Source organism: Pelodiscus sinensis, chromosome 1 (assembly GCF_049634645.1).
Source record: "Pelodiscus sinensis isolate JC-2024 chromosome 1, ASM4963464v1, whole genome shotgun sequence".
Taxonomy (NCBI): domain Eukaryota; kingdom Metazoa; phylum Chordata; order Testudines; family Trionychidae; genus Pelodiscus; species Pelodiscus sinensis.
In genome coordinates, this window is record NC_134711.1 from 72,720,269 (window position 1) to 72,744,460 (window position 24,192).

The 24,192-nt window shown below is 45.1% G+C and overlaps 1 protein-coding gene across 6 annotated transcripts in view; it reads left to right on the forward strand.

Moving 5' to 3' along the window:
* Positions 1 to 78: 78 nt before the first annotated feature.
* METTL25 (methyltransferase like 25) overlaps positions 79 to 24,192 on the forward strand; it is a 94,119-nt gene continuing 70,005 nt past the window's right edge. For 5 of the 6 annotated variants that reach the window (XR_012904943.1, XR_012904947.1, XM_075932530.1 and 2 more), the window contains exons 1-3: positions 79 to 349; positions 16,135 to 16,299; positions 22,318 to 22,418. Coding sequence is in view for 4 of the 6 variants with exons in the window: in XM_075932530.1 (XP_075788645.1) it covers positions 79 to 349; positions 16,135 to 16,299; positions 22,318 to 22,418 (537 nt within the window). In the remaining 2 variants the exon portion in view is untranslated. The remainder of the gene's footprint in view (positions 350 to 16,134; positions 16,300 to 22,317; positions 22,419 to 24,192) is intronic. The other variant, XM_075932524.1, reaches the window with a different exon arrangement.

Genomic DNA, 24,192 nt, shown 5'->3' on the forward strand with positions numbered 1-24,192 from the left:
GACTGAGTGCAGAGAGAGGCCCCGGCCGCCAGGCATCACAAATCGAGCGCCGAGCCAATTCTCCCCACCGTTGCTGCCATGTCGGGTTCCTTCGGCTCCCTCCCGCCCGAGCCGGCAGCGGAGACGGTGGCCTCCCGCCTGCGGGCCGTGGCGCAGTTTCTCAGGCGGGCGCTGCCGCTGTGCCGGGCCCACACGGTGGAGTTTTACACGCGGGGGCTGTGGGAGCAGCTGGTGGCTCTGTCCCCCGACGCGGTGCTGGAGGCGCTGAGCGAGGCCGGGCTCCTGCGGCGGGAGCAGCGGCAGCGCCCCCTGGAGGAGGCCGCCGACAGCGCCACGGCCGGGCTGTGGGGTAAGTGTCGGAGCCCCTCGGCCCTGGTGGTCTGCGTGACTCCGCCCCTCGTGGCCGTGTGACGGCTGCGTGGCAGCCAGGATGGTGCCGCCCCCTCGCGCCTCTCCTGGGCCTCCCACTGGGTGTTTTCCGGCTCCTGGAGTCATGTGATTGCATCTGGAGCTTAACAATGCAACCTGCCAGCACTAAAGGCTTGGACGCTGGGCAGCAAAGTTAGAGCAACCTCACCAATATTTTTTAAAGGCTCAAGATGTTTAAGCGAGGCTCATGATTTCTGTGGTTGGGTGTGCTCCCTCCACACCATCCTAGGCAGTAGTGCTCAGGGTAAGGCTGCAGAATGGGTGTTGCCAGGCATCCCTGCCCTGTCTCCTGCAGTAAGGAGACAATTTCAATGTGCTGTAATACTTCTGGATAGTTTTTTGATGCCATGTTTAAGGATGTTAAATTGCAGTTACCGAGTTACTTGTATAGTCGATACAGTTTGTATCAACTATACAGGTAGTTGATAGGACCACTCTGCAGAGCTGCAGCGTGAGTAGCTCCAGGAGCCAGCTCAAGCCGGAACTGAGTAGTCCCATTTTGGGCCGGCTCTGGGAGCCACTTGCGCTGCAGCTCTGCATTTTAAATGTAGTAAGAGCTGCCAGGCTCTTGCTATATTTAAAAAGATGAAGCCCTACAGTAGTAACTGGTGTGAGCTCAGACATGATTTCCAAACCCCCAAACAAGGAAAACAATAAACCCTGATGGGCTATCTAAACATTTCCCTACTTCCACATTTTAAGAAGTCCATTCTTGGAGAGAGACGCGTGACCCATCTCCCTCAATTCCTGGGAGAAACTGCTCTGATCTCAAACAAAGAAGAGTGGGGGGGAAACCCCTCATTTTCAGTTTGAAATTCCTCTACTGTATTTGCTATATTCTTGCATGATATTCATATCAATAAACTAGGCAAATACAACTTAGATGGGCTACTATAAGAGAGGTGCATAACTGGCTGGAAAGCATTCTAAGAGAGTAGTTATTAACTGTTCACAATCCTGCTCAAAAGGCATAACAAGTGGGGTTCTGCAGGGGTCTGTTTTGGGACCGGTTCAGTTCAATATCCTAAACAACGATTTAGATATTGGCATAAAGAATACGCTTATTAAGTTTGCAGATCATACCAATCTGGGAGGGGGTTGCAACTGCTTTGGAGGATAGGGGTCTAATTCAAAATGATCTGGACAAACTGGAGAAATGGCCTGAGGTAAACAGGATGAAGTTTGATATGGACAAATGTAAATTACTCCACTTAGGAAGGAACAATCAGTTTCACACATACAGAATAGGAAGCAACTGTCTAGAAAGTAGCACTGCAGAAACAGATCTAGAGGTCGTAGTGAACCACAAGCTAAATATGAGCCAACAGTGTGATGCTGTTGCAAAAAAAGCCATGATTCTGGGATGCATTAACAGGAATACTGTGAGCAAGACACGAGAAGTCATTCTTCTGCTCTACTCTGCACTGATTAGGCCTCAATTGGAGTATTGTGTCCAGTTCTGGGCACCACATTTCAAGAAAGATGTGGAGAAATTGGAGAACGTCCAGAGAAGAGCAACAAAAATGATTAAAGGTCTAGAGAACAGGAGCTATGAGGGAAGACTGGAAGAACTGGGTTTGTTTAATTTGGAAAAGAGAAGACCGAGAGGGGACATGATAGTAGTCTTCAGGTATCTAAAAGTTTGATAGATGGAGAGAGAAAATTGTTCTCCTTGGCCTCTGAGGATAGGACAAGAAGCAATGGGCTTAAACTGCAGCAAGGGAATGTCTTACTTCAGAGGGTGGGCCAGCCAGACTCTGCTCTCAGATATGGAGGGTAACCAAGAAGACACAAATCGCTTAATGCGAATAAATGCAAGGTTTATTAGGTATTACAGGTGGTATAAAAAGAAGAGGCAAAAGAAGGCTTACAGCATTCCTTTGGCTTGCTGACTCAGCAAATGATGGACTTCTGGGCAAGGTCCGAAAGTCACCTTTGTACAGTTCCAGGTCCCTTGGGAAGTCCAAAGGATGTTGGCAACAGTAAACGATATATAGCCTGTACACAGAATTCTAGAAGCGGCAACTAACTACGTGTAAAGGAAGAAAAAAACAAAAATAACCACCTGCCTGTGAGAAGATTCCCACAGACAGGCTTGTTTACCCCAAAGCTTATTTAAACTATGTGGTAAACTCAGTCATGCTAGGCATGTCCTATCTGTTTAACGAGCTAGCTAGTTGGGAATTTTCCTTGCTAACAGCAGGCCAAAGCCTGTTTTCTAGTTTGCAGACATGAGAACTGGGAACATTCACTAACTCCTTGAAATACAATGGTCTTCTGGTTTTCCAACCGCAACAGAGAGGTTTAGGTTGGATATTAGGAAAAACTTCCTAACTGTCAGGGTGGTTAAACACTGGAGTAAGTTGCCTGAAGAGGTTGTGGAGTCTCCATCTCTGGAGATATTTAAGAGCAGGTTGGATAGACATCTATCAGGGATGTTGGGTCCTGCTTTGAGAGCAGGGGACTGGACTAGATGATCTCTCGAGGTTCCTTCCAGTGCTAGTGCTCTATGATTCTAGGATTACTTATCAATCCCCAAACCCATTCAACTCCCCGTTACACGTCAGCCATTAACACAGCAGAGAAACACATCACCCGAACCCTGAGAGCCTGAAGTTTACTGCTTGGCTTCTCCATGTTTCCAGAATTATGAACTTATCTGCTCCCAGAGAGTGAAGCAGACCTTCCTCAGCAGTCGCCGCCCTTCCACAAGGTACACCTATCAAAACAAATGGAAGAAGTTTCAGGAATGGTATAGCCAACACAATCTACAAGTACACACCTCCCCAATACATACCATTTTGGAATACTTGATGGACTTCAGTGATGCTGGACACTTCATTAGCTCCATAAGAATCTGTCAGCCATCACTGTTTTCCACGACCCGGTGAACGATGCCTCGATGTTTGCCCATCCTATCACTTAATGGTTCTTAGCAGGTTTCTCAAAGGCATGACCACATATACATCCATCTGTCCACCTTGTGTTAGACTCCTTAAGAAGACCTCCCTTTGAACCCTTAGCGACGGCTTCAATACAGTACATGTTATGAAAGTATCTTTCCTCATCGTGATCACATAGACATGAATAAGTGAAATCTTTGCCCTGATGGCGGACCCACCATATATGCTCTTCACTAGAGATAAGATCATTCTCACACCCCATCCAAAATTTTTACCAAAGGTTAACTCTGATTTTTACATGAATGAACCCATGTATCTTTCCACCTACTGCCGTAAACTGCATGCTTTCCCGAGGAAGGCGGCATTACATTCCCTCGATGCAAGAATAGCTATCACATTCTATATTAACAGAAGAAAACTCTTTAGAAAATCTAACAGACTTTTTATATCCATGTCTGGTCCCACCCCGGGAACAGCTGTCTCAACACAGCACATATTCAGGTGGATAGCAGCTTGCATAAATAACTTTTATAGACTCAGAAACAAGGAACCACCACAGGCAGTCTCAGCACACTCCACCCGAGTGATGGCTGCATCTACCGCCTTTCTATATAATGTCCCGCAAAGTGACATTTGCAGGGTGGCTACATGGTCTTCCACACATACTTTTGTGCAACATTACACATTACTGCAAGGCTCAGTACCTACCACTGCCATGGGCGACTCAGTCCTTGCCTCTGTCAGTAGATGACTCCAAAATCCCACCTCCACAACAGTGGTTACTGCTTTTTACTCATTTGAGTGGAGTACCCACAAGACATACATCTTGAAGACCCATCATTACTGCAGAGGGTGAGTAACTTCTCACTTCCTCAGATTAAATCCAAATATTTCATCTAATCTTCATCAACAGCTGGTTGGCTGTTAGCAGAAAAAACAAAAATATTTCACTAATGCTTGGTTTAAGATGATAATACAGATGTGTATTAGCCTGTGTAATCTTTCCCATCATACTGTTAAATAAATGCATGCATCAGTAGTTATCAAGGATTTCTTGTTCTCATAGATTCGTTATAATGAAGTATTTTCCAAAACTTTGCTATTATTTGTGTTTTGGGGGGGAGAGAGGAAAGAGTAAAAGTATCATTGTGATGCTGAAGAACATATCTTCCTCAAGCTTTAATGTTATTTATTGATGTTAGAAACCAGTATATTTAAAAGATAAGACTCTCTCAGGAAAATATCTAACTAGCCAGATGTTGAGGAAGGAATCACTCAGAAACCAAAATACGTTTTCAGCATGTGTATGTGAAATATGTGTGTGTATTAAGGATGTTAAGAGGAGGGTAATTGGTTAATCGTGTAGTCGATACAATTTGTACTGAGTATACAATTAGTTGATAACAGAAGGCACTCAGTCCCCCAGGCAACCTGGCTCCTACTATATCTAAAATGCAGGGCTGCAGCGGCCCCGGACCAGGCGCAAGCCAGAACTGCTCAGTCCCAGCTCACACCGAGTCCAGGAGCTACCTGCATTGCACCTCTGCATTTTAAATGTAGTGGACTACTTGACTACTTGCATTTTCCACCCTTGCTGCTTTTGTATCAGAGGCAAAAGCACAGAGTGGGAGGCAGGCGGACACTATGTTGCGGGGAACTGGCTTTTAAGTCCGCCCTCCCCAGCACTGGTAGCAGAGCAGGGGGGAAATGTGCAGATGACTCGACTAGTCCCTTACATTCATTCTCTCTCGGGGGGGGGGGGGGGGGGGGGCAGAGAGAGAGAGTGTGTGCGTGTGTGTGTGTGTGTGTTGAACTTTCATAAAAATGACAGTTCCAGAGATTAAAGTTCATTCAAATCTGCTTCTTATTCATTTTACATATACTAACAAGTGTTTTAAAACCAAGCCTGATGACTTGAAAGTCTATATGTTAAAATGTGCTTAGCTAATTTTGCATTATTATATACAAATGAATGGAGAATCACATTGTATTGGAAGAGGGTTTCTTTCATTGCCGTGAGACCAATAAGCTTTTTTTAAAACATAGTAATGGCTTAAAATACTATATTCTTGGAATTCTTGTCTTTATAACTCATGATTGTATATGCCAGGTTTATAAAAATGCTGAAAGGAAATTTACTGGGTCTTGGTTAGTCTGCAAAAAATCTAACTGTGAGATATATATATTAATATTATATTAAATTGGAATTTTCACAAGTTTTACAATAAAAAGGAATAAGAACAATGCTGTGCCACTTAAAACCTCACAATGCCTGTAAAATAAAGTTGGAACACCTCCTCCCCAACAGGAAAATCAGAGTTGTTTCTTTTCTTCATTCTAGCAACACTGATGAACAGCTGGAAAATAGAGAAATCCCTCTGCAGTCTGAGGCTTAATAATCAGGCTGTGTCTAAACTACATCCCTTTTCTCAAAAAAGGGATGTAAATTAGATACTTCAAAATTCCAAATGAAGCTGGGATTTAAATTTCCCGTGCTTCATTTGCATCATGGTGGCCACGTTTTTTTCCCCGACGCGGGGCTTTTCGAAAGAAAAACTGCTGTTTATATGGGGTTTGATCGAAAATAAAACCCTTTTTTGAAAAGGAATGTAGTTTGGACACAGCCCCTGTCTCTGCCATACTCCGAACAATTGCTGGCTTGTAGCCTTCATTGTTGACTTCCCTCCACCTTTAGTCTGTGTCTCTTGCTTAATAGTGAGTTGTCTGTACTGTATCAAACTTAAGGATTTCTATGCAATTTGTATTGCTTTTGTTTATACTTATTTTATAGATTTGTGTGAATTTCATTGAATTCTGCTTGCAGTCCCAGAGAATTAACAATAAGTTAAATGAATAAACAGGTCATTTTAAAAATCAATATTTTTTATTTTTAGTTGGTAGAAAACTTAAATAATAATGTACCTTACTCTGTGCTCAAACACCGTGAGCTGTGAATCAAGGGCAACCTACAGTTGTGCTGCCCCTGGTGTTTACTGGAAGGTAGACTGAAAGTTATACTGTCTTTATCGTAGGGGTCTCCAACCTTTTTACACCCAAGACCACTTTGTAAATGTCAGGGCAAGCCAGGATCTACCCCATCCCTTCCCCAAGACCTCACCCCTTTGTCGAGGTCCTGCCCTCTCCAAATCTTTTTGTGGACTACCCGTTGCTAATGGAAACTCACCGTTAATTACATAATTATACCTGATCCATTTTGCTAGTTCTGGGGAGAATGGTTTAATTTAAATTATTAAACAGATTAAGCGTTTTAACTTTCTCATTTTAGTTGATCAAATTTCACTTTAAATAAAGTAAAACATTACGTCCAACACAAAAGGTTTCAATGTTTTCTTTATTTATGGCAGAGGTAGGGAACCTTTTTTGAGTCAGGGGCCACTGCCCCAGGGAAAAATCAGTTGAGGATCACACAAGTGAGAAGCAAAAAAACTCCTTCCCAAGCCCCTAGTTCTCACTGATGTGGCCTCCAACTGAGACACCTTACTCTCCTGCCACTCCAACCCCCACAGAGTGAGGGGAAGGGGTAGGGAGGACTGAGGTTCAGGGCATCCCAGAGGCCAGATTTACTTTTCTGGTATTCCAGAGTTAGTGGATTTTGTGGACCTTCTTAGACTGGAGTGGGAACAAAAATGAGGGACTCAAAGTGCAGGATAGGGCTGCCAGTGAGTAGGATAGGGATTCAGGATCTGGGTGGGTTGTGGGGTGTAGGATCTGGAAGGGAGTTTAGCGGCTGGAGAAAGTGTGTGGGATGGGAGTACAAGAGGGAGTTTGGGGGAGGAAGGGGATTGGGGTAGTAACGCAGAAAAGGTGAAAGGGTGCGAATGCAGCCAAATACCTAGTTGGGGAAGGAGACAAAGAATTGGGGAGAAAAGGAATGTGCAGTTTCTGCAAAGTAAAATTGTATCTCTCCTCACATCTTCCCTCTGGTCAAGCCTCGCTCTCCTCACCCCATGATTATCCCTGCATTTCCCTATCACCTGCATCACCCCCATGCCTCTCAGTGCAACTCCTGCCCCATCCCATCCTGCCTCTGCAGCCTGATCTCCTGTGTCACCCCATACCCTTCCGTGCAACCTCTGCCCCTCAACTTCCACCCACCCACCCCCTCACATCGCTGTACCCCCAGTGCACTCACCGTCAGGACAGCAGTGCTAGGACTTGCAGCCTTGGGGGAGCAATACTGGGGTGAGGAGGGGAAGGGGGCAGAGTCTCTTCCTTGACCAACCGAGCCCTTTGCCTGCAGGCAGCAGCGCTGGGGCTGGGGCTGGGGCTGGGGCTGGGGTTGGGGCTGGGGCTGGAGCAGGCAGAAACCAGGGCCACCCAGAACTGGTTTCAGCCAGGCCAGGTGCAGCAGGGTGCTGGGGGAGGTGGCTCTCCAACCTACACAAAGCCCGCGGGGAACTGTGCCGCATAGCGCTGTCTCCAGCACACCACGTGTGCCAGCTGTCCAGTCCCCTCCCAAAGCAGAAGGCAAGAGCGGAGATGCGCGTGTGCTTTCCCATCCCAGCTGGCAAGTTAACAAAGAGTGGCAGCCACCTGGGCAGATACCCCTCTTTGATGCAGCCTAGCTGGAGCGCAGCACAGCTTTGTGGGCTGCCACTTTCTGCCTGCCAAGTCTGCACCGCACTCCAGTGAGACTGGATAAAAGAAGAGCAGCTGGCTGTGCAATCAACCCCTAAGGGTGCCGCAATTGACCGGTCAGTGACCACTGCTTTATGACTTCCTCTCCCCTAGGTCTCAGGTAATGCTGGGAGGCAGGTATAGCCCGTAACCTGCTCCACTCGTCTGTACAAGGGAAAGATGTAGCATTTCTACAGAAACCATTCTCTTTATTGAACTGCTACTCACAATCTGTAAGCCCCCTTACTTCCTTGTATGACTACACAAGTAATGCTACAGTTTGATCCACTGAAGGAATTCCATTGATTTCAAGAGTTTTACTCGTGGAGCAAAGTACTCCCAAGACATGAGTACAAGTAGCAATATGTGGTCCTTATAAAAATAAAAATTTTGTCAGGCTATAACCAGATTCTGCATATTTAAATAGTTTCAGTAATTCTTAAAATTTGCATTTTTTATTTTTCTATTTCAAAATTAAAGAGTTCCCCTTGCATGATATAAATTATTTTGCTTGTTTTGCATTACTGAGGTAAATCAGTATTTCAGTAATTTGTAAATAACAAAACTTTATACAAGGTGCTGATATAGTCTGAAACAGGAACACAACTGCAGAAAAATACTGAAACAGAGTAAGGAAGAATGCCAAAGGTTCATTTAAAAAAAAAAAGCCAGTGCAAGTTTTTTACAGTAAGAGAAGGGGAAATTAGATTTGTGCATTCTGAAATCACAGAAGGAAAATAATGACTCCTGATAACACCTTCAAATTAAACAACACAGGACAGTCTAACATCATAGGGATGAAATAATCAAACACTTGTTTGTAATGTAATGGATGACTTCTTTGCTTCAAAGGTTGGGGAATTGTAAAGGAATTGGATACCTAAGCTCAGATATTTTTTCTGTTGGGAAGGATCTGCTGAGAGTTCTGCCAAAGAGAAAGTCACAGCTTGAGCTGTTGCAGAACTAATACGTTTATGCATGTAAAATCTGCAACTATTGTGTAATTAACTTTTCCTCCCAGCATGAAAGTACTTTTGCATGGTAACTAGATCAGTTTTGTATTACCTAACAATCCTTTGATTTGGTTCCCTTTTGTTCTATAAATGTCAGTAAATTCTTACTTTAGTTTAATTTTAACTAAATTGGCTTTATTGTTAAAACTGGAGTACAGGCAGTCCCCGGGTTACGTACAAGATAGGGACTGTAGGTTTGTTCTTAAGTTGAATTTGTATGTAAGTCGGAACTGGTACATAATGTAGGGGAAACTCTAGCCAAACATTTCTCCAGAGCTCAGTTTTATTCTCCCACACCTCACTTCCCTCAGTCCTTTATTCTCAAGCTGAGGTGTCTGCTGAGAAAAGCCGCTCTGCGTCTCCTTGGTCTGCTGCGGGGGGGCACTAGCTTCGCATCTCCCTGGTCTGCTGGGGGGAAGCAGCTAGTGCGGGGTTGCCTCACCCCGTTTGTAAGTAGGGATCCGATGTAAGTCGGATCCATGTAACCCGGGGACTGCCTGTAGTTACATTAGCTGCTGGAATAAAATAACAATCTGTACTCAACGGATTCACAGAAAGATGAAAAAGAGATGAGCAAGGACAGAAAGGCTTGGATTTTCCTTCCTAAGCCACGCCACAGAAGGGTTAATGATAACAAAAGTTGGCTCAAGCAGTTCATATGACCAGGAATCATCAAACACTACACTCACAGATAGCCTTAAAAGATCATTGTGATCATTCCTCTGTGATAAGAATGAATATACTCAAATAAAGAGTTTAGCAGTAGGGAGGTAAAGGTTTAACTAGTTAACTGGTAAGCTTCACCCGCAGGATGACTGACAGTCTGAGTCCTATAGCCCCAGTGGTAGTGATAAGAGGGTGTCCTCCTGTGTCAGGAGGGAGGAGTGGTGCAGTGTTGGGGGTGGGGAGGCACAACAGCAGCATGGTGGTAAGGAGGGGGCACAATCCCATCTATAACTGCTAACAGATTAGGGATGTAATAGAGTACTTGATTAGTCAAAAAGCAAAAGTTAATGCTACAGAGTACATTCTCCCCCCCCCCCCCCCCCCCGGTAATTTTTTTAGCAGGCTGGCCAGCAGCCCAGATCAGTCCTGTCTTGCGATGCTACCCCTGCTGTGACTCTGCATTTAAAGTGTATTAGGAGGTAGGAAGGCAGGCAGCCCAGTTCAGTTTTGGCTCACGCTGGATCTGGGAGCTCAGACTATCCCCCCCCCCCCCCCCCCCCAAGAGAGGGGCTTCTGGACACCCTGTGCTGCTGCCTCTGATACAGCACAGGGCGACAAGCAGCTGGTCCGTAAGGGGAACCGATTTTTAAATTGACTCCCTTCACAGACCAGCTCCTGCCTGGCACCCCGCGCTGCTGCCTCTGATACAGAGGCAGCCGTGTGGAATGGCAGAGGGCTCCTTGGAAGTGGGGCTGGTGCACACCGACTGTCAGCCCTGCCCCCAGGTACTATAGAATAGTCGCGTAATCGATAAGAATTCATGAGGTTCCTCAACTATTCAATTAACCGATATTTAACATCCCTATGACAGCTGAAGTCAAAGTCATAGAAGTCCAATAAAGTCACAGAATCTGTGACTTCTGTGATCTCCTTAAGTAAATTGTATCCTTTTATGGTATAGTTCTTAATTTCATGATTTTTTTCCCTCAGAAACTCTACATCATTTAGTGCAGATTGTATGGTACCCACTGAATGAGCAGATGTCAGTTTGTTTGTTTGTTTGTTTCTTCGTATTGTTTGGTATGGCAACATCCCTTGTTTTCTACACACCATTCAGACTTTACTTTGCAGACAGAATTATTAATTTCCTCCTAGGATTTTCTTTGATGCTCATCACTGTGTAGTCTGTAGTGTGTGAGTTCTTCACAAATAGTTTTTCTTCACAACAACTCTGGGAGAGGCCTTTAAAAAGGAAGTTCTTCTGAGCACCCAAAACCCTGGAATGAAGCATGCTGTTGCTCTATATGGAGATCACACATTCAGAGTCCGATCAGAATTAAGAGCTATCAGAGGCGGGAACATGCACAGCGTAAATGGAATTTTAGGAGATTGTATCAGTTAAGCTGCAGGAAATCACTACTGAGCATTGCACATTGCAGTTTTTGTCATAGGTTTGTAACTCAACCACATTTTTGTTGGCACCGGTAAAGACACATATCTGACACAAAGGCTGTCTAAAATGTGTAGTCCATAATTCAAAGAATGAGTATTTACACCATTTAAAAAAAAAAAGTTTCCAGAATTTTTTAACATGGGCATATCTATGCATTTTCCCAACCTCTGGTCTTGGATTGCTGAACTTTTTCCAGCAGAAATGAAACTATATCCACCTGAGGTAGATACTTGACACAGAAAATTTCAGTTGAAAAGGTTAAAGTTTGTCAGAAGTTGTAAGGAACAGAAAATAGGGTCTTAAAATGAGAAGTCTCATGTAATCTTAATAACATAGTTCTTGTCTATACTAGGGAGTTATTTTGTAATAACCCCCTGTGACGGGGTGAGACAGAATTCATGAGGTTACTCAACTATTTAATTAACTGATATTTAACATCCCTATGACAGTACATCTGTCTCCGCGCTTAGCAGCACGAATGCCGGGGGCAGAGCGGGAGACGCAGCCCAAGCGGCGCCGGCGTACAGGGCAGGCGGGAAGGCGGTGACGCATCTCAACGCACCCGCCAGCGTCGCTGACGTCAGCGACGCGACCATGGCAAGGGGGGCGGAGCACCCGGAAGTGAGGGGAGGAGAAATGGACGTGGGGAAGGATAAGAGGGGCAATGGACGGGGCAAGGGGGAAGAAGAGCGCCAGTCAGGAGGGGGAGGCAAGAAGGAGGAAGGGGGAACGGAGGACGTGAACGGGAGGGGAGAGGTAACCCGCACTTACCCCCCCCCCCAGCTGACATACAGGGGCAGGGCAGGCGATTAGCCTCAGTGGCGGTGTTGGAATCGGCCCAGGGAGGGCCGTGTAACCCGTGAGCAGGCGAGTTTAGGGGTAACCCCCCACCTGCTACCACCAGGAGCCCCAGCTCCTGGTGTTAGGGTCCTGGGTCAGGGTCCGGAGGGAGGGAGGGCCCGGACCCCCAACCCCGCCACTGACGAAGAAATTCGAGTGCTAGACTGTGTTGGGTACGACAAATCAAGGGGCCCACAGCGGGCTGGCGTGACACCCCCCTTATTTCAAAATAACAAGTGGAGTGTCCACACTGTCAGGCTTGTTATTTTGAAATAAGGGACTAGTTATTTTGAAATGTGTAATCCTGCTTTCCTTGGGGAATAACCCCTATTTCAAAATTGCTATTTCAAAATAGCGTTAGTGTGGATGATCGGATGCTGCTAATTCAAAATAAGTGGTCTACAGAGGTCTCTCACAGCTGCATTTGTGACTGTTCTGGCCACACCTGCTAGCTCCTCTGCTCCCCTTCTCCTGCAGATCTTAAAGTAGCAGGCTTCAGGAAAAGGGCTTGTGGCATGGGGAGAGCTTTGCCAGCTCCATGCCATACAGCCTCAGCAGATGGAGCCATGGCGGACCCTAGTGCTCCCTCTGAGTCCCCCACAGCTGCCAGCACTCTTGCAGCACCCTCAGCAGTGACTGGCCAGGGATGTAGGAGAGCAGTGGCCTGGACTGGTGTGGAGATTCTGGGCAAGGAGACCAACCTCCAGCATCTTCATACCAGAAAGCACAGTGCTGATGTGTATGGTCAGACGGATGCCTACCTGGCCAACAAAGGCCATACCCAGACCCTTGACCAGGTCTGGATGAAAATCAAGGACCTCCGGCAAGCCTACAACAAGGCCAGGGAGAAGAGTGGACTCTCCGGGACAGCACCTCACACTATGCCACTACTATGAGCAGCTTGATGCCATCGTGGGAAGGGGGCCGATCACCTCCTATCCCCCCGTCGTCCTCGAGTTTGGCCAGGACTTGCCCTTGTGTAAGCCTCCAGGAGTGTGGGGTTGTAGAGGAGGAGGCCAGTCAGGTGACCATGCCTACAAACAAGACCTGCTTCTCACCCTGGAGCCAATCCCCCTTCTCCCCCCCAGGATGTCTCCCAGGTACTGTACGAACATGGGGAAGGCACTTTGTGTGAGTTCTATCACTTTCCCTATATGCATGCGGGGATAGATGATAGGTTGCGAGGGGCTGCGCGCTCCACACTTGGCCTTCTCGGCTTGGTTTCCACACAATAGTCTGTGTACATGTGTGCACATGGAGCACCAGTTTGGGCACTCAGCTTCATGAGACACTCACACAGGAACCCCTCGGTCCTTGTCACAATGTTCTTGTACCAGACTCTGCAGTGGGACACCTTCCCACAACAAGCCACTGGTACGAAGGCTGGAGTCATGGAACCACACGGCAGTGCCACACATGGCACAGTGTCATGCTCACACTCAGTCAGTATCCGCTCCTGGCCAAGCACAGCAATGTAGAGGAGACTGATCCCCTACATGGGAACCTGCTGGGGGGAGGAAGAGAAGGGGACCCCAGTAGCACTTTCTCCAACAAGTGGCCTCTGCCTCTCACACACGCCTGCTCCTATAGCCCCCCAGCCCCCTCCAATGGGCAGGGATAGAAGTTCTCTATCTGCGGGACACCGTGAGTGCAAAACCCAGTGTATGCCCAACATAGAAGGAAGCCGAACCACCCCATTCCCCCCTCCTACCTGCAGGCTCCTGGCCTGGCTGGCACCTTCCCATGCCTGCTTATCCCTGGGTCATGGGTATAGCGATGCTCCCCTGGCACATCCATGCCCGGCAGGAAAGTGCCCACTGTCAAGGCAACATATGGCCTTGCTCGAAACACAGCACCATCATCTGAACTGAGACCTTTGGTGTCGGCTCAGAGATTAGTGCTCAGCTTCATACACAGTGTCTCCTGGCATGACTGCCCCTGTAACTTCTCTTCAGATGTGGGCCAGCTGTGAGTGTGGTGTGTCCACCACCTCCCATGCCATCTTCTCAGCTCCATGGAATCTTCTGGAGGAAATGCACCCAGAAAGACTTCATGTATGAATAGATGGCCTGCCTCCAGTCCCTCATCCAGAGATTCAGTGAGAAGTACTAGGAGCAGGTCGTTGACCAGGAGGAGCACCGGGCTGAATTGGAGCAGAGGAAGACCACTTGGGACCACCTGGCATGCCAGCACGAGACCGTATATGGGTGATAGAGCAAATGGCCTCGTGTATGGAGTGGACCACCAGTCACCTCCTTGCCCTCCCACAACCCATGGTTTCCCCTTTTAGTCCCCTCCAGGAGCTGCTGGGGCCCCAAAACACAGGGCAGTGAGACCTCTCAGGCAGCCAAATCTCATGATCTGATTGAGGGAGACACCAGTCCCAGCCCCATGTCTGAGCCTCCCTTCTTCCAGGTTCTTTCCCCAGTCTCTCCCCTGTTGTATATCCCCCGAATAAACAGACTTGGTTTTTCAAACCAAAAAGGCTTTTTATTTGCTCTGCAAGAGATAGAATCATAGAATCATAGAATAATAGGACTGGAAGGGACCTCAAGAGGTCATCGAGTCCAGCCCCCCGCCCTCAAGGCAGGACCAAGCTCCGTCTACACCATCCCTGACAGATGTCTATCTAACCTGTTCTTAAATATCTCCAGAGAGGGAGATTCCACCACCTCCCTTGGCAATTTATTCCAATATTTGACCACCCTGACAGTTAGGAATTTTTTCCTAATGTCCAATCTAAACCTCCCCTGCTGCACTTTAAGCCCATTACTCCTTGTCCTGTCCTCAGAAACCAAGAGGAACAAATTTTCTCCTTCCTCCTTGTGACACCCTTTTAGATATTTGAAAACCGCTATCATGTCCCCCCTTAATCTTCTTTTTGGGGAAGGGAGAGGTGGGGAAGGAAAGGAACACAGGGAGAATGCAGAGGCCCCTTGTGGGGAGATTTGAGGGAGAGTCTCACAACTGGCCTTGGCTGAAACTCTCCCCTAAGGCCTCCCTGATGAGCACAGCCCCTACATGTGATCATCAAATGGCACTAGTGTCTGGCTGTTCCTAAGCCCTGGCCAGCGTTCAGCCTCTGTCTCACACTCTGGCAGGAAAGTCTCCCCCTTGCTCTCTCAGAAGTTGTGGAGCACACAGCAGGCCGCCACCACAAAGGGGATGTTGCATTCGCTGAGGTCCAGGTGAGTGAGAAGACCCCTGAATCTCCCATTTAAGTGTCCCAATGCACATTCAACGACCATGCAGCACCTCCTCAGCCTGGCATTGAAATGCTCCTTGCTGCCCATGTAGGACTTCATAAGCCAGGGGATCAAAGGGTAGGCTGCATCGCCTAGGATTACAATGGACATGTCCATCACCCCGACTCAGATGGTGCGGGGGGGACGGAAAGTGCCAGCATGCATCTTTTGGAAGAAGCAGGAGTGCCGGAAGATGCAGGCATCATGCGCCTTCGCCAACCAGCCGATGTTGATTCTAATTTTCTAATTCAGTGTCAGTTATTATTTCCAGGTTGTGTTTTAAAATCATTTGAAAATTTGCCACCTTTTTAGTCCTCATCTTAATGAGTTAGATATTGCCAGCAAACAGAACACTTTGTTCAGGATCATTGACAATTGGGGAACTAAGTTACAGTCAGACCTAGATTTTGGGGTGAATGCATTTCTTACTGGAAATTCAGCTATCTAGAGTAACTGAGAGAGATTATAAATGTACTATCTGTAAGTTAGTAGAGTCTGTATATTTAATGATTGTATTTTTTTACTGATACTAAAATATGTTGTCTCTAGGAATCACCTTGGGAAGAAAAATTTTAATTAAGGGTTAAGAGTCCAGTAATACATAGTGCTGAGAGAGAGAGAGGGCATTCACAGCAGGCAAGAAGTTAAACGAGAAGGGATGGAACTTTAGCCAAAATCTGCTGCTGTTTAAGTAGCTCTGTTGACGTGAATGGAGTGAATGGATTTACCTCAGATTTATATTAGTGTAACTGAGTGCAGAATTTGTCCTAAATTCTATAAAGAAAAATAAAATGTGAAGAAATATAATGACTTGTCCAGTTCTAAAGGGCAAAATATTAATAATCTATTGTATTTCTTATTTGTTGTATATTCTCCAGTTCAGAGTAGAATAGCAATATAATTGTTAATTATTGTTAACATAACTTTTCCCTTCACTTTCCACACAGATAACTGCAAGTTTTCCAATGTGTTTTGTGAAAATTCTCAGAAGCTGGTCAATGTGCAGTTCTTTGCACTCGCTGCTAAATACCATTCCTTGCCAAGCCTTGATGTGTGTACTCCATTAGAACAGATGCTTGGAGCACTGAGTGGAAAGCAACAAGAGAGATATGGTATATTGGAATTTATTTATCTTACAAAAATCTCAGCAAGTACTATGGTGGCTAAGGTTAGATGAGTCTCTCACTTTTACTGCTCAATTTACTTTTATTATTAGCTACTTACTCCAGTACACAGATTTATAGGATTTTCCCCCCCTGAAATGTGAGTAAAAGGAATTATTGCACTCCTATGGCTGTAGATGTTTCTAAGACTCAGCCTTAGATGGGGCTAGCTAGGAAGGCAGACTGAGAGACTTTGACATGGTTCAATACTTAGGAAAACATCTAGCTCTATTCCCGTTATTGTTAGTACCCTGCATAGATACAAATGTCTACCCATAGATATCGATATCTGCGGATAGAAATCCATGCAGCTGTACTGCCTCCAGCCCCAACACCAATGGGGTTGTACGACCCTCAGATAAGAGACATCTTCATGGCTGGGAGGAGCTGCTGTCACGGGGCACTGGCTCCTGGGAGTGGCAGCACCATGCAGCTTTCCTTTAGCTGCAGCATCTCCTGGGAGTAGAGCCCTGGGATCAGCGGATACTGATTTCTATCAGCTGATTTTCAGCGATCCATGGCCCACAAGAGCCAGGATCGCCTGATACCTGCAGAAGCACAGGTAAACATAGCAACAGCAGCCCGCCAGGGATTAGCGGGCTGCCCACCCCTGCTCTAGTTATTGTTTCTCCATGAGCAGAGTGAGTTTTAATTGGTATTTTTGGTTGTGTTAAAAGCTTCATTAAGATGTCTTGCAGCAGGCTCACCTCAAGCTGTTATCTCCTATCTGAAGCATCAGATAAGGGCCTTGAATTTTCCTGAAATCAATGGGATTCCGCATGGGTACAGGGATTCACTTCAGCAGATGCTGATAGGTCACAGTTAGATAAGAGACCTCCACAGAAAACCCAGAAGGTGGAGACAATGATGCATATGATTGTTGTGGGTATTTTTGTGGCTGGAACTGGGTCGTCTTATGTGTTTATGTGAATAAAAACAAGAAACATGAGTGATTTAAGATTGCTTTTCAGCATGCCCAGTAGGCATCTGCTAAGACTTCAGCACTTCTCAATATAATGTAGGAAGGGGGGGCATGCTGGATAAATGGCTGCAGAGGCATCATTTTACCCTCCACAAATTAAGGCTGCCAAGTCAGTATACATTTACCTATTTTTGTGCTCCATTCTTTGAACTTCACAAAACTCTTCCTTAGAAGAGGATCTGGTTCATAGAATCATAGAATACTAGAACTGGAAGGGACCACGAGAGGTCATCGAGTCCAGTCCCCTGCCCCCATGGCAGGACCAAATACTGTCTAGACCATCCCTGATAGATGTCTATCCAGCCAGCACAGCTGGAATTCCCCCATCAATTTGGCTCCTGCAAAAGCTATACTGACCAAGAGAAGATGGTAGGCTCTTGGCCTCTGTGTAGATGCCTGGAGAAGCCCCATCCACCAAGGACAAGGCTGGAAAAAACCTCTACCCATGGTGGGCTGGCTGGCAGTGTCCTGGCCACGGGACCCCGCTGTTTGGAGCAGTCCCAGCTGAGGGACCCTAGCTATTCAGCACCAGCTCTCCATGCTTAATTAGTTAAATGATTAACATTAAAATTATATAATTTAACCCGTTAACTTTTTAATGGGTATCCACATCCATAGGAAGATCTTGAGGAGCAGCACAATACACTGCAAAAGTGTTTAACAAAATAAAAGCCTCTTTTTAAAACTGGAAAATTCCCTGCCAATTTTCTCAAACTGCACTTTTCCCCTATAGCATTTCACTGGCTTAAAGCTGTATGGTTTTTCATTATACTGCAGTATATCATTTATTATCACAGCACGTCTGAAAAGTGGAAAAAGTCTTTTAGACACTAAAAGTCCCTACACAAACAATAATATTTAATCTAATAATTTTACATCCTTCCTCTTTCCCTCCCCCATTCTGAGTCCTATTTTGATGAATGAGCACAGGACCAGACTGGGAAAAGCTGGGAAGAATGAACATAAAGACATTTATGTACCATTAGTAATATAACGATAAACACTTTTTATATGCAGGTAAATGTGTAGGTAGAAAGAGACACTAATTTTGTATTGGAACCTCAGCTGGTGTAAATCAGCCTAACTGCAGGATTTGTCTTTTTGCTTCTACTCAGTTTAAGCATTGGGATCTCAGACTTTGCTCACTTAATATTTTAAACATCCTCTTCTGGGCGTTGACCTTCACATTGAAACTCAAGGGAAAGTATATAGCATATATTTTATAACAATATTGCTGATTTGGGACCAAGATTTGCCCAGTAGTTCCCTTGAGCAAAATTTACATTTTTTTCAACAAAAGTTTTATCTGAACAGAAAAACAGAATATTTATTATTTGGGAAATATTATCTTTGAAATGAAAAAAGTTGTAAAAAACACGGAAATGAAGATCCTTATATTTTGGTATCTGTGATACTCTGTGCCTCTTCTTCCCTGCCCCCTCCTGATTTAGATCTAACCATTGGTCAGCAGCCTTTTCAAACCAAAGAGCCAAACTACATCAAAATTTAGAACAAGTGGTAAACAAAAAGCCATATAAGAATGCCTATTTGCATGACTGAAAACATACAACTTAATATTATTGATAATTGACACAATGATTAATAATAGCATAAATGAAATATACTAATAGACTACTTGATGGGACTTCTGTTGCTGCATCTTTTTGCACATTGCTTTTAAGTTTACATCATAACTGGTCAAATTCAGCTTCATGCACTTATTTAGGCTATCTTCTTTCATCTTATAGCAGGAGGCTGGGGATGTGAGGGTGCATGAGTTTTGGGATGTGAATGTATGAGGGGCTCAGGGCAGGGGTGGGGAACCTTTTTTGAGTCAGGGACCACACAAGTGAGAAGCAAAAAAAAAACCCTCCAGAAACCTCAACCCTCATTGATGTGGCCCCCAACTGAAACACCTCATTTCCTGGTGCTCAAGCCTCATGTGGGGAAGCAGGAAGGACTGAGGTTCAAGACCTCAGGCCAGATTAACTCTTCTGCAGTTCCAGGGTTTATGGATTTTGTGGGCCCTCCCTAGGCTCTGGAGTGGGGCCAAAAATGAGAGGTCCAGTGTGCAGGACAGAGTGGCTGCTGAGTGGTTTAGGGATGGGGGTGCAGGATCTGGGTGGGAAGTAGGGTGCAGGAGCAGGCTGGGAGTAGGGTGTCTGTCCATGGGGAGGGGACAGCAGTGGTCTGTGGGTAGGTGTCTGGCCGGGGGGAGGAGACAGGAGTGGGCTGAGGGGTTCAGGGTCTTGGCACAGCTGGGGGTACAGGCTCTGGGTGGCATTTACTTTTTTCCCCAGTGTCTGCAATATTGTAACAATCATTCCCATATTGCAGCCAGACGCTGCTCCACATGGGTCACAGAATAAGTTAGGGGCCCAAGGACCGAGTCTGGAATGGAGGTGGGAGTTTGGCCGGCAGGTCCAGGCACAGATGGGAACTGGCCCACTCAGTTGCACTTTTGGTACCTCTTCAGGTTGGCCAGGATTGGCCATGGGGCTCTCTGGCGGGTGCAAGTTCACAGCGTACGTGGACTACATGAAGTGGGGGAGGAGCAGTGCATGGAGCAGTAGGCCCTTTGGGGACACGATGGCAGCTGGGTTTGCTTTTGTCCCAGGTCTGGCTTCCTGCTACTCCATTGGCTGGATTGTGGCCAATGGAGCAGCGGGAAAAGCCTGCAGGCAAAGCACCTGTGTTCTATGTTGTTCCTCCAGCCAGGGGACAGGGAAAGGGAGTGCATGCATGCACAGAATTGTTTTATGTCTCTGGCTTTTTCCCTGATTGTGCAGCGAGGCTCAGGGCTTCCTTCAGCACCCCACCCCTGCAGGAAGCTGGCACTGGCTCCAATTTTGTAAGGGGTGTGAGGCTGCAGCACTAGTATGGGTTCCCTTTTGTGTGGGGGTGGGAGCAAGGGGAGGACTGAGCTCAAGCTGTGACCCATATTTGACTCCTAAGTGAGCCATATATGACTTACGAGCCATAGGTTGCCAATCCCATCCTAACCTATCTGAAGATCTAGAAAAGCTGTCAGATCTCATCTCTTGGAATAAGATTGCATCAGCACCATATTCTTGTGTGGGAGGAACCCTAAACTTCTCAACTGGAATGGTTACAATTTTGTTTTTTTAAGAGAATCTTGGGGGTCTTTAAGGATTTTTACATTTAATGAGAACCTTCAGAAGTCCTCAATAAATAGTAAAAATTAAATTACAGACATTGGTTTCTCCCATATGCTTTCATTTGTTAGTTTTAAAGTTTATTATTTTCTTTTTGTTTGTTCCTAACTTATATATTAGATTCAAAATATTGGCATAATAGTTTGTTATACAGTACCAGATGTTTAAAAAGTGCAGAGATCCTATAGATCTTGGAGAAAAGTAGGGAAACTCTGTGATTCTCATGAACTCAGTTCAACCTTCTACTCTCTTTTAAATAAATAATGCTCTGGGCATTCTTCCCAGAATGATCTGATTAAGGAGTGAATGCGGTTATTGTCTGATTATCAGTTTCTGGATAAATTAAGATAGTAATACAAGAAAGAGGAAGGTGAATTAATTGAGTGGTTATGCAGAAGCGTGTCTTTAATTGTTCTGTTTTCTGTTCCATAACTGAGCTTTTGGGGTTCAGTTTTACACATCTTACTTCACAAGTATTTTTTGTCTCTGTCTGTGTGACCCCACACATACAAGTATAATTTCCTTCCCTCTATACACACAGCTATCTCCTGCGAAATCTCTTAGGCTTTGTCTACAGCAGTGATTCCCAAACTTTTTGGCATCACGCCCCCCTTTTTGATTTTTAAGAAACTCTCACCCCCCCACCCAAAAAATAGTAGCAAAACTTTGGGTGGGATTGACGGGGGAGAGGGGTGGCTGGGTCACCTTGCGCCCCCCCTGGAATTTCTTCACACACCCCTACGGGGGCATGCCCCACAGTTTGGGAACCCATGGTCTACAGCAGTGGTCTCCAACCTTTTTACACCCAAGATCACTTTTTAAATCTCAGAACAGGCGAAGATCTACCGCCCCGCCCCTTCCTTGAAGCCCTGCCCCCTCCTTGAAGTCCCGCCCTCTCTATTCTCCTGTCCATCACTTGCTATCCCCAGCCCTTACTTACACACTCTGATAAACAGTTTATTTTTAAATTATGCGATATATAAAATTAAAATCATGTGTTTATAGTTATGAAATAAATGGTCTGTTTTTTATTCATATTTAAATCTAAAATGAAGCATTTATAATTATACATTTTGTGGGGACAGAGTTCTGCGGCTGGGAGCCGGGGAGAGGGAACAGAGTGTCAGGAGGTCAGAGGACAGGGTTCTGCAGCAGGGGACAGGGTGCCAGGGGGGACAGGTTTCTGCAGCTGGGGACAGGGTGCTAGTGGGGACAGAGTTCGGGGAGTGGGGATGGGAATGGGAACAGAGTTCTGTAGCTGGGAACAGGGGAGTGGGGACAGCGTTCTGTGGCTGGGGATAGGGGAATCCCCTATCCCCCTCCTCATCCTCCTTGATTGGATCCACCTCGTCATCTCCAGCCTGATTCTGGCCTGCATATTTATATCTGCCTCTGGAAATTTCCACTACATGCATCTGACGAAGTGGGTCTTTGCCCACGAAAGCTTATGCTCCTACACTTCAGTTAGTCTATAAGGTGCCACAGGACTCATCGCCGCTTTTGCAGATTCAGACTAACACGGCAACCCCTCTGATAATTGTGTGTTTGGTTAGTATTGCTCCCAGTATTACTGGTTTTGCTCCTGTGTTGTTCAGTTTCACTAATTCATCTTTGATTCAGAAATGTAATCAGAAGAGCATTCTTACAACTTCTTAGAAAACAAAACTGCAACAGTCCAAAACCACTGATATATATTAAGATGTAAACTTTAAAATATATATGTTTATAGATAGATGCTGATTTCATTTGAAGACTATGAAGGCCAGACAATCCAATTGTATTAATATTTCTGTTTTTCTGATCTTTCAGAAATCAAAACAGATGAGTTTATGAATAATAAGAAATCTCATGAAGTGCAGGTGATGTCAGAATTGATAGACAGCATTGCAAATTTTTGTGGTGTAAAGCAGGTAAGAATGTACTTGTTTCAGTGTGTATTAATATATAATTTACAAAGCTGTACTGCATGTTGTCACAAATTTTGTGTTCATTGTACCATAGTGATAATACTAGAACAGTAACTGATAAGGAAGCAGAACTTTATTCTCCACATTCCATTAGATTCACAAATAACAAATACAACAGGATACAGTATCTAACAAGTTTTAAATGTCAATTTTTTATTTTTGCACTAAATAATTGGAATTTCACTCCTCTTTAGATACATCCACTTTTGGCAGATACATACAAAACACACATTAAGTGAGTGAGCCTTGTTGGTTCAACCACTACTGACTCCAGATTCATAAGCAAGAGGTTACAGTAAGTTTAACCACTCCACTACTCCTTAGTGGCAGTCTGGTTGTGGATACTTTGATCTCTACAATTTCATATAGATGTTAAATAGTATGCAACATGTGTGTCTGTACGACTCAGTAGATGAGGCAAAGGAGAAGTTGCCCATCACAGTTTTCTGAATACATTCTGTGGGTATCCAAAGGTTAGCTGTGTTAGTCTGTAACTAATTATTTATTTACATATTTGTTAGTCTCTACGGTGCTACAGGACCAGTGTGTGTGTGTGTGTGTGTGTGTGTGTGTAAAAATAATGAGTTCATGGGCACATTCTATGGGTTTGTCTACACTTTGAACTGGAGGTATAAATTCCAGCTTGAAGATACATACTCATGCTACCTCAATGGGAGCTAGCATGCTAAAAATAAAGCTGTGAGGGATGGGCTTGCCACCTGAAGTACCTATCCTTATGAAACGCTAGAAATGTACTTGGGCAGCTAATGCTTCCCATAGTTTGCATTCCCATTTACTACATTCTAATTTTAGTATGCTGTGTCAACCAGAGCTAGAGCAGGTATGTTTCATTGAGCTTGAAATGTACACATATCCTGAGAAAAAAGATTGGAGTCACCTTAATATGCTTACTCTGATTCCTGCTACAGTTGGTGCAACTACCAACTCTGTCTTTATTTATTTGACAATTGACAATGCATATTTTTGAAACAGCGAGCATGTATATTTGTTGGTTCTTCTTCGAGTGGTCGCCGTGGGTGCTCCACTCTAGGTGTTGGGCTTGTCCCGGCGCCGCTGATCGATGGCTTTTCATAGCTGTAGTTGGCGAGACCGCGTATGCGCAGCAGCCGCCACGCCCCGTTTGAGCCGTTTCTCCCGTTGAAAAGCCTCCAATCAGAGGTGCCAGGACGAGCCCGATACCTAGAGTGGAGCACCCACAGGGACACATCTCGAAGAACGATCGTTACTACACAAGGTGAGTAACTTCCCCTTTCAAGCATCTTTGGCCAAATAATTGATTCTTTGGTAGTTGTTTTGTAAATAAAACTTATGGCCATTGATTTTAATGAAAAATACTGCTGTTCAGTGTCTCACTAAATATGAAATGCAGATGACTTTATGTTAACTTTATTCTATCATTCAGTCACATACTGTAACAGAATTTATTTGTTCAGTTACAAATCCTTAATATATAAAAAGAGCTTTTCTGTTTGTAACATTTTTAAAGAATCGCCCTTTTAGTTATTACAAAGCAGCCTCTTTTGTTTTAGTTACCTTTAAAAAACAATATGAATTGTAAAGTTTTAGGAGAATTTTTTCCTTATTGATTTCTTTCAATCCTGCTTACAGAACAAAATATATATAACGTTTAATTAAATAATATAGAGCAATGAAAACCCAACACATGTTTTTCAGCAGCACAGATGTCCCCTCAGGG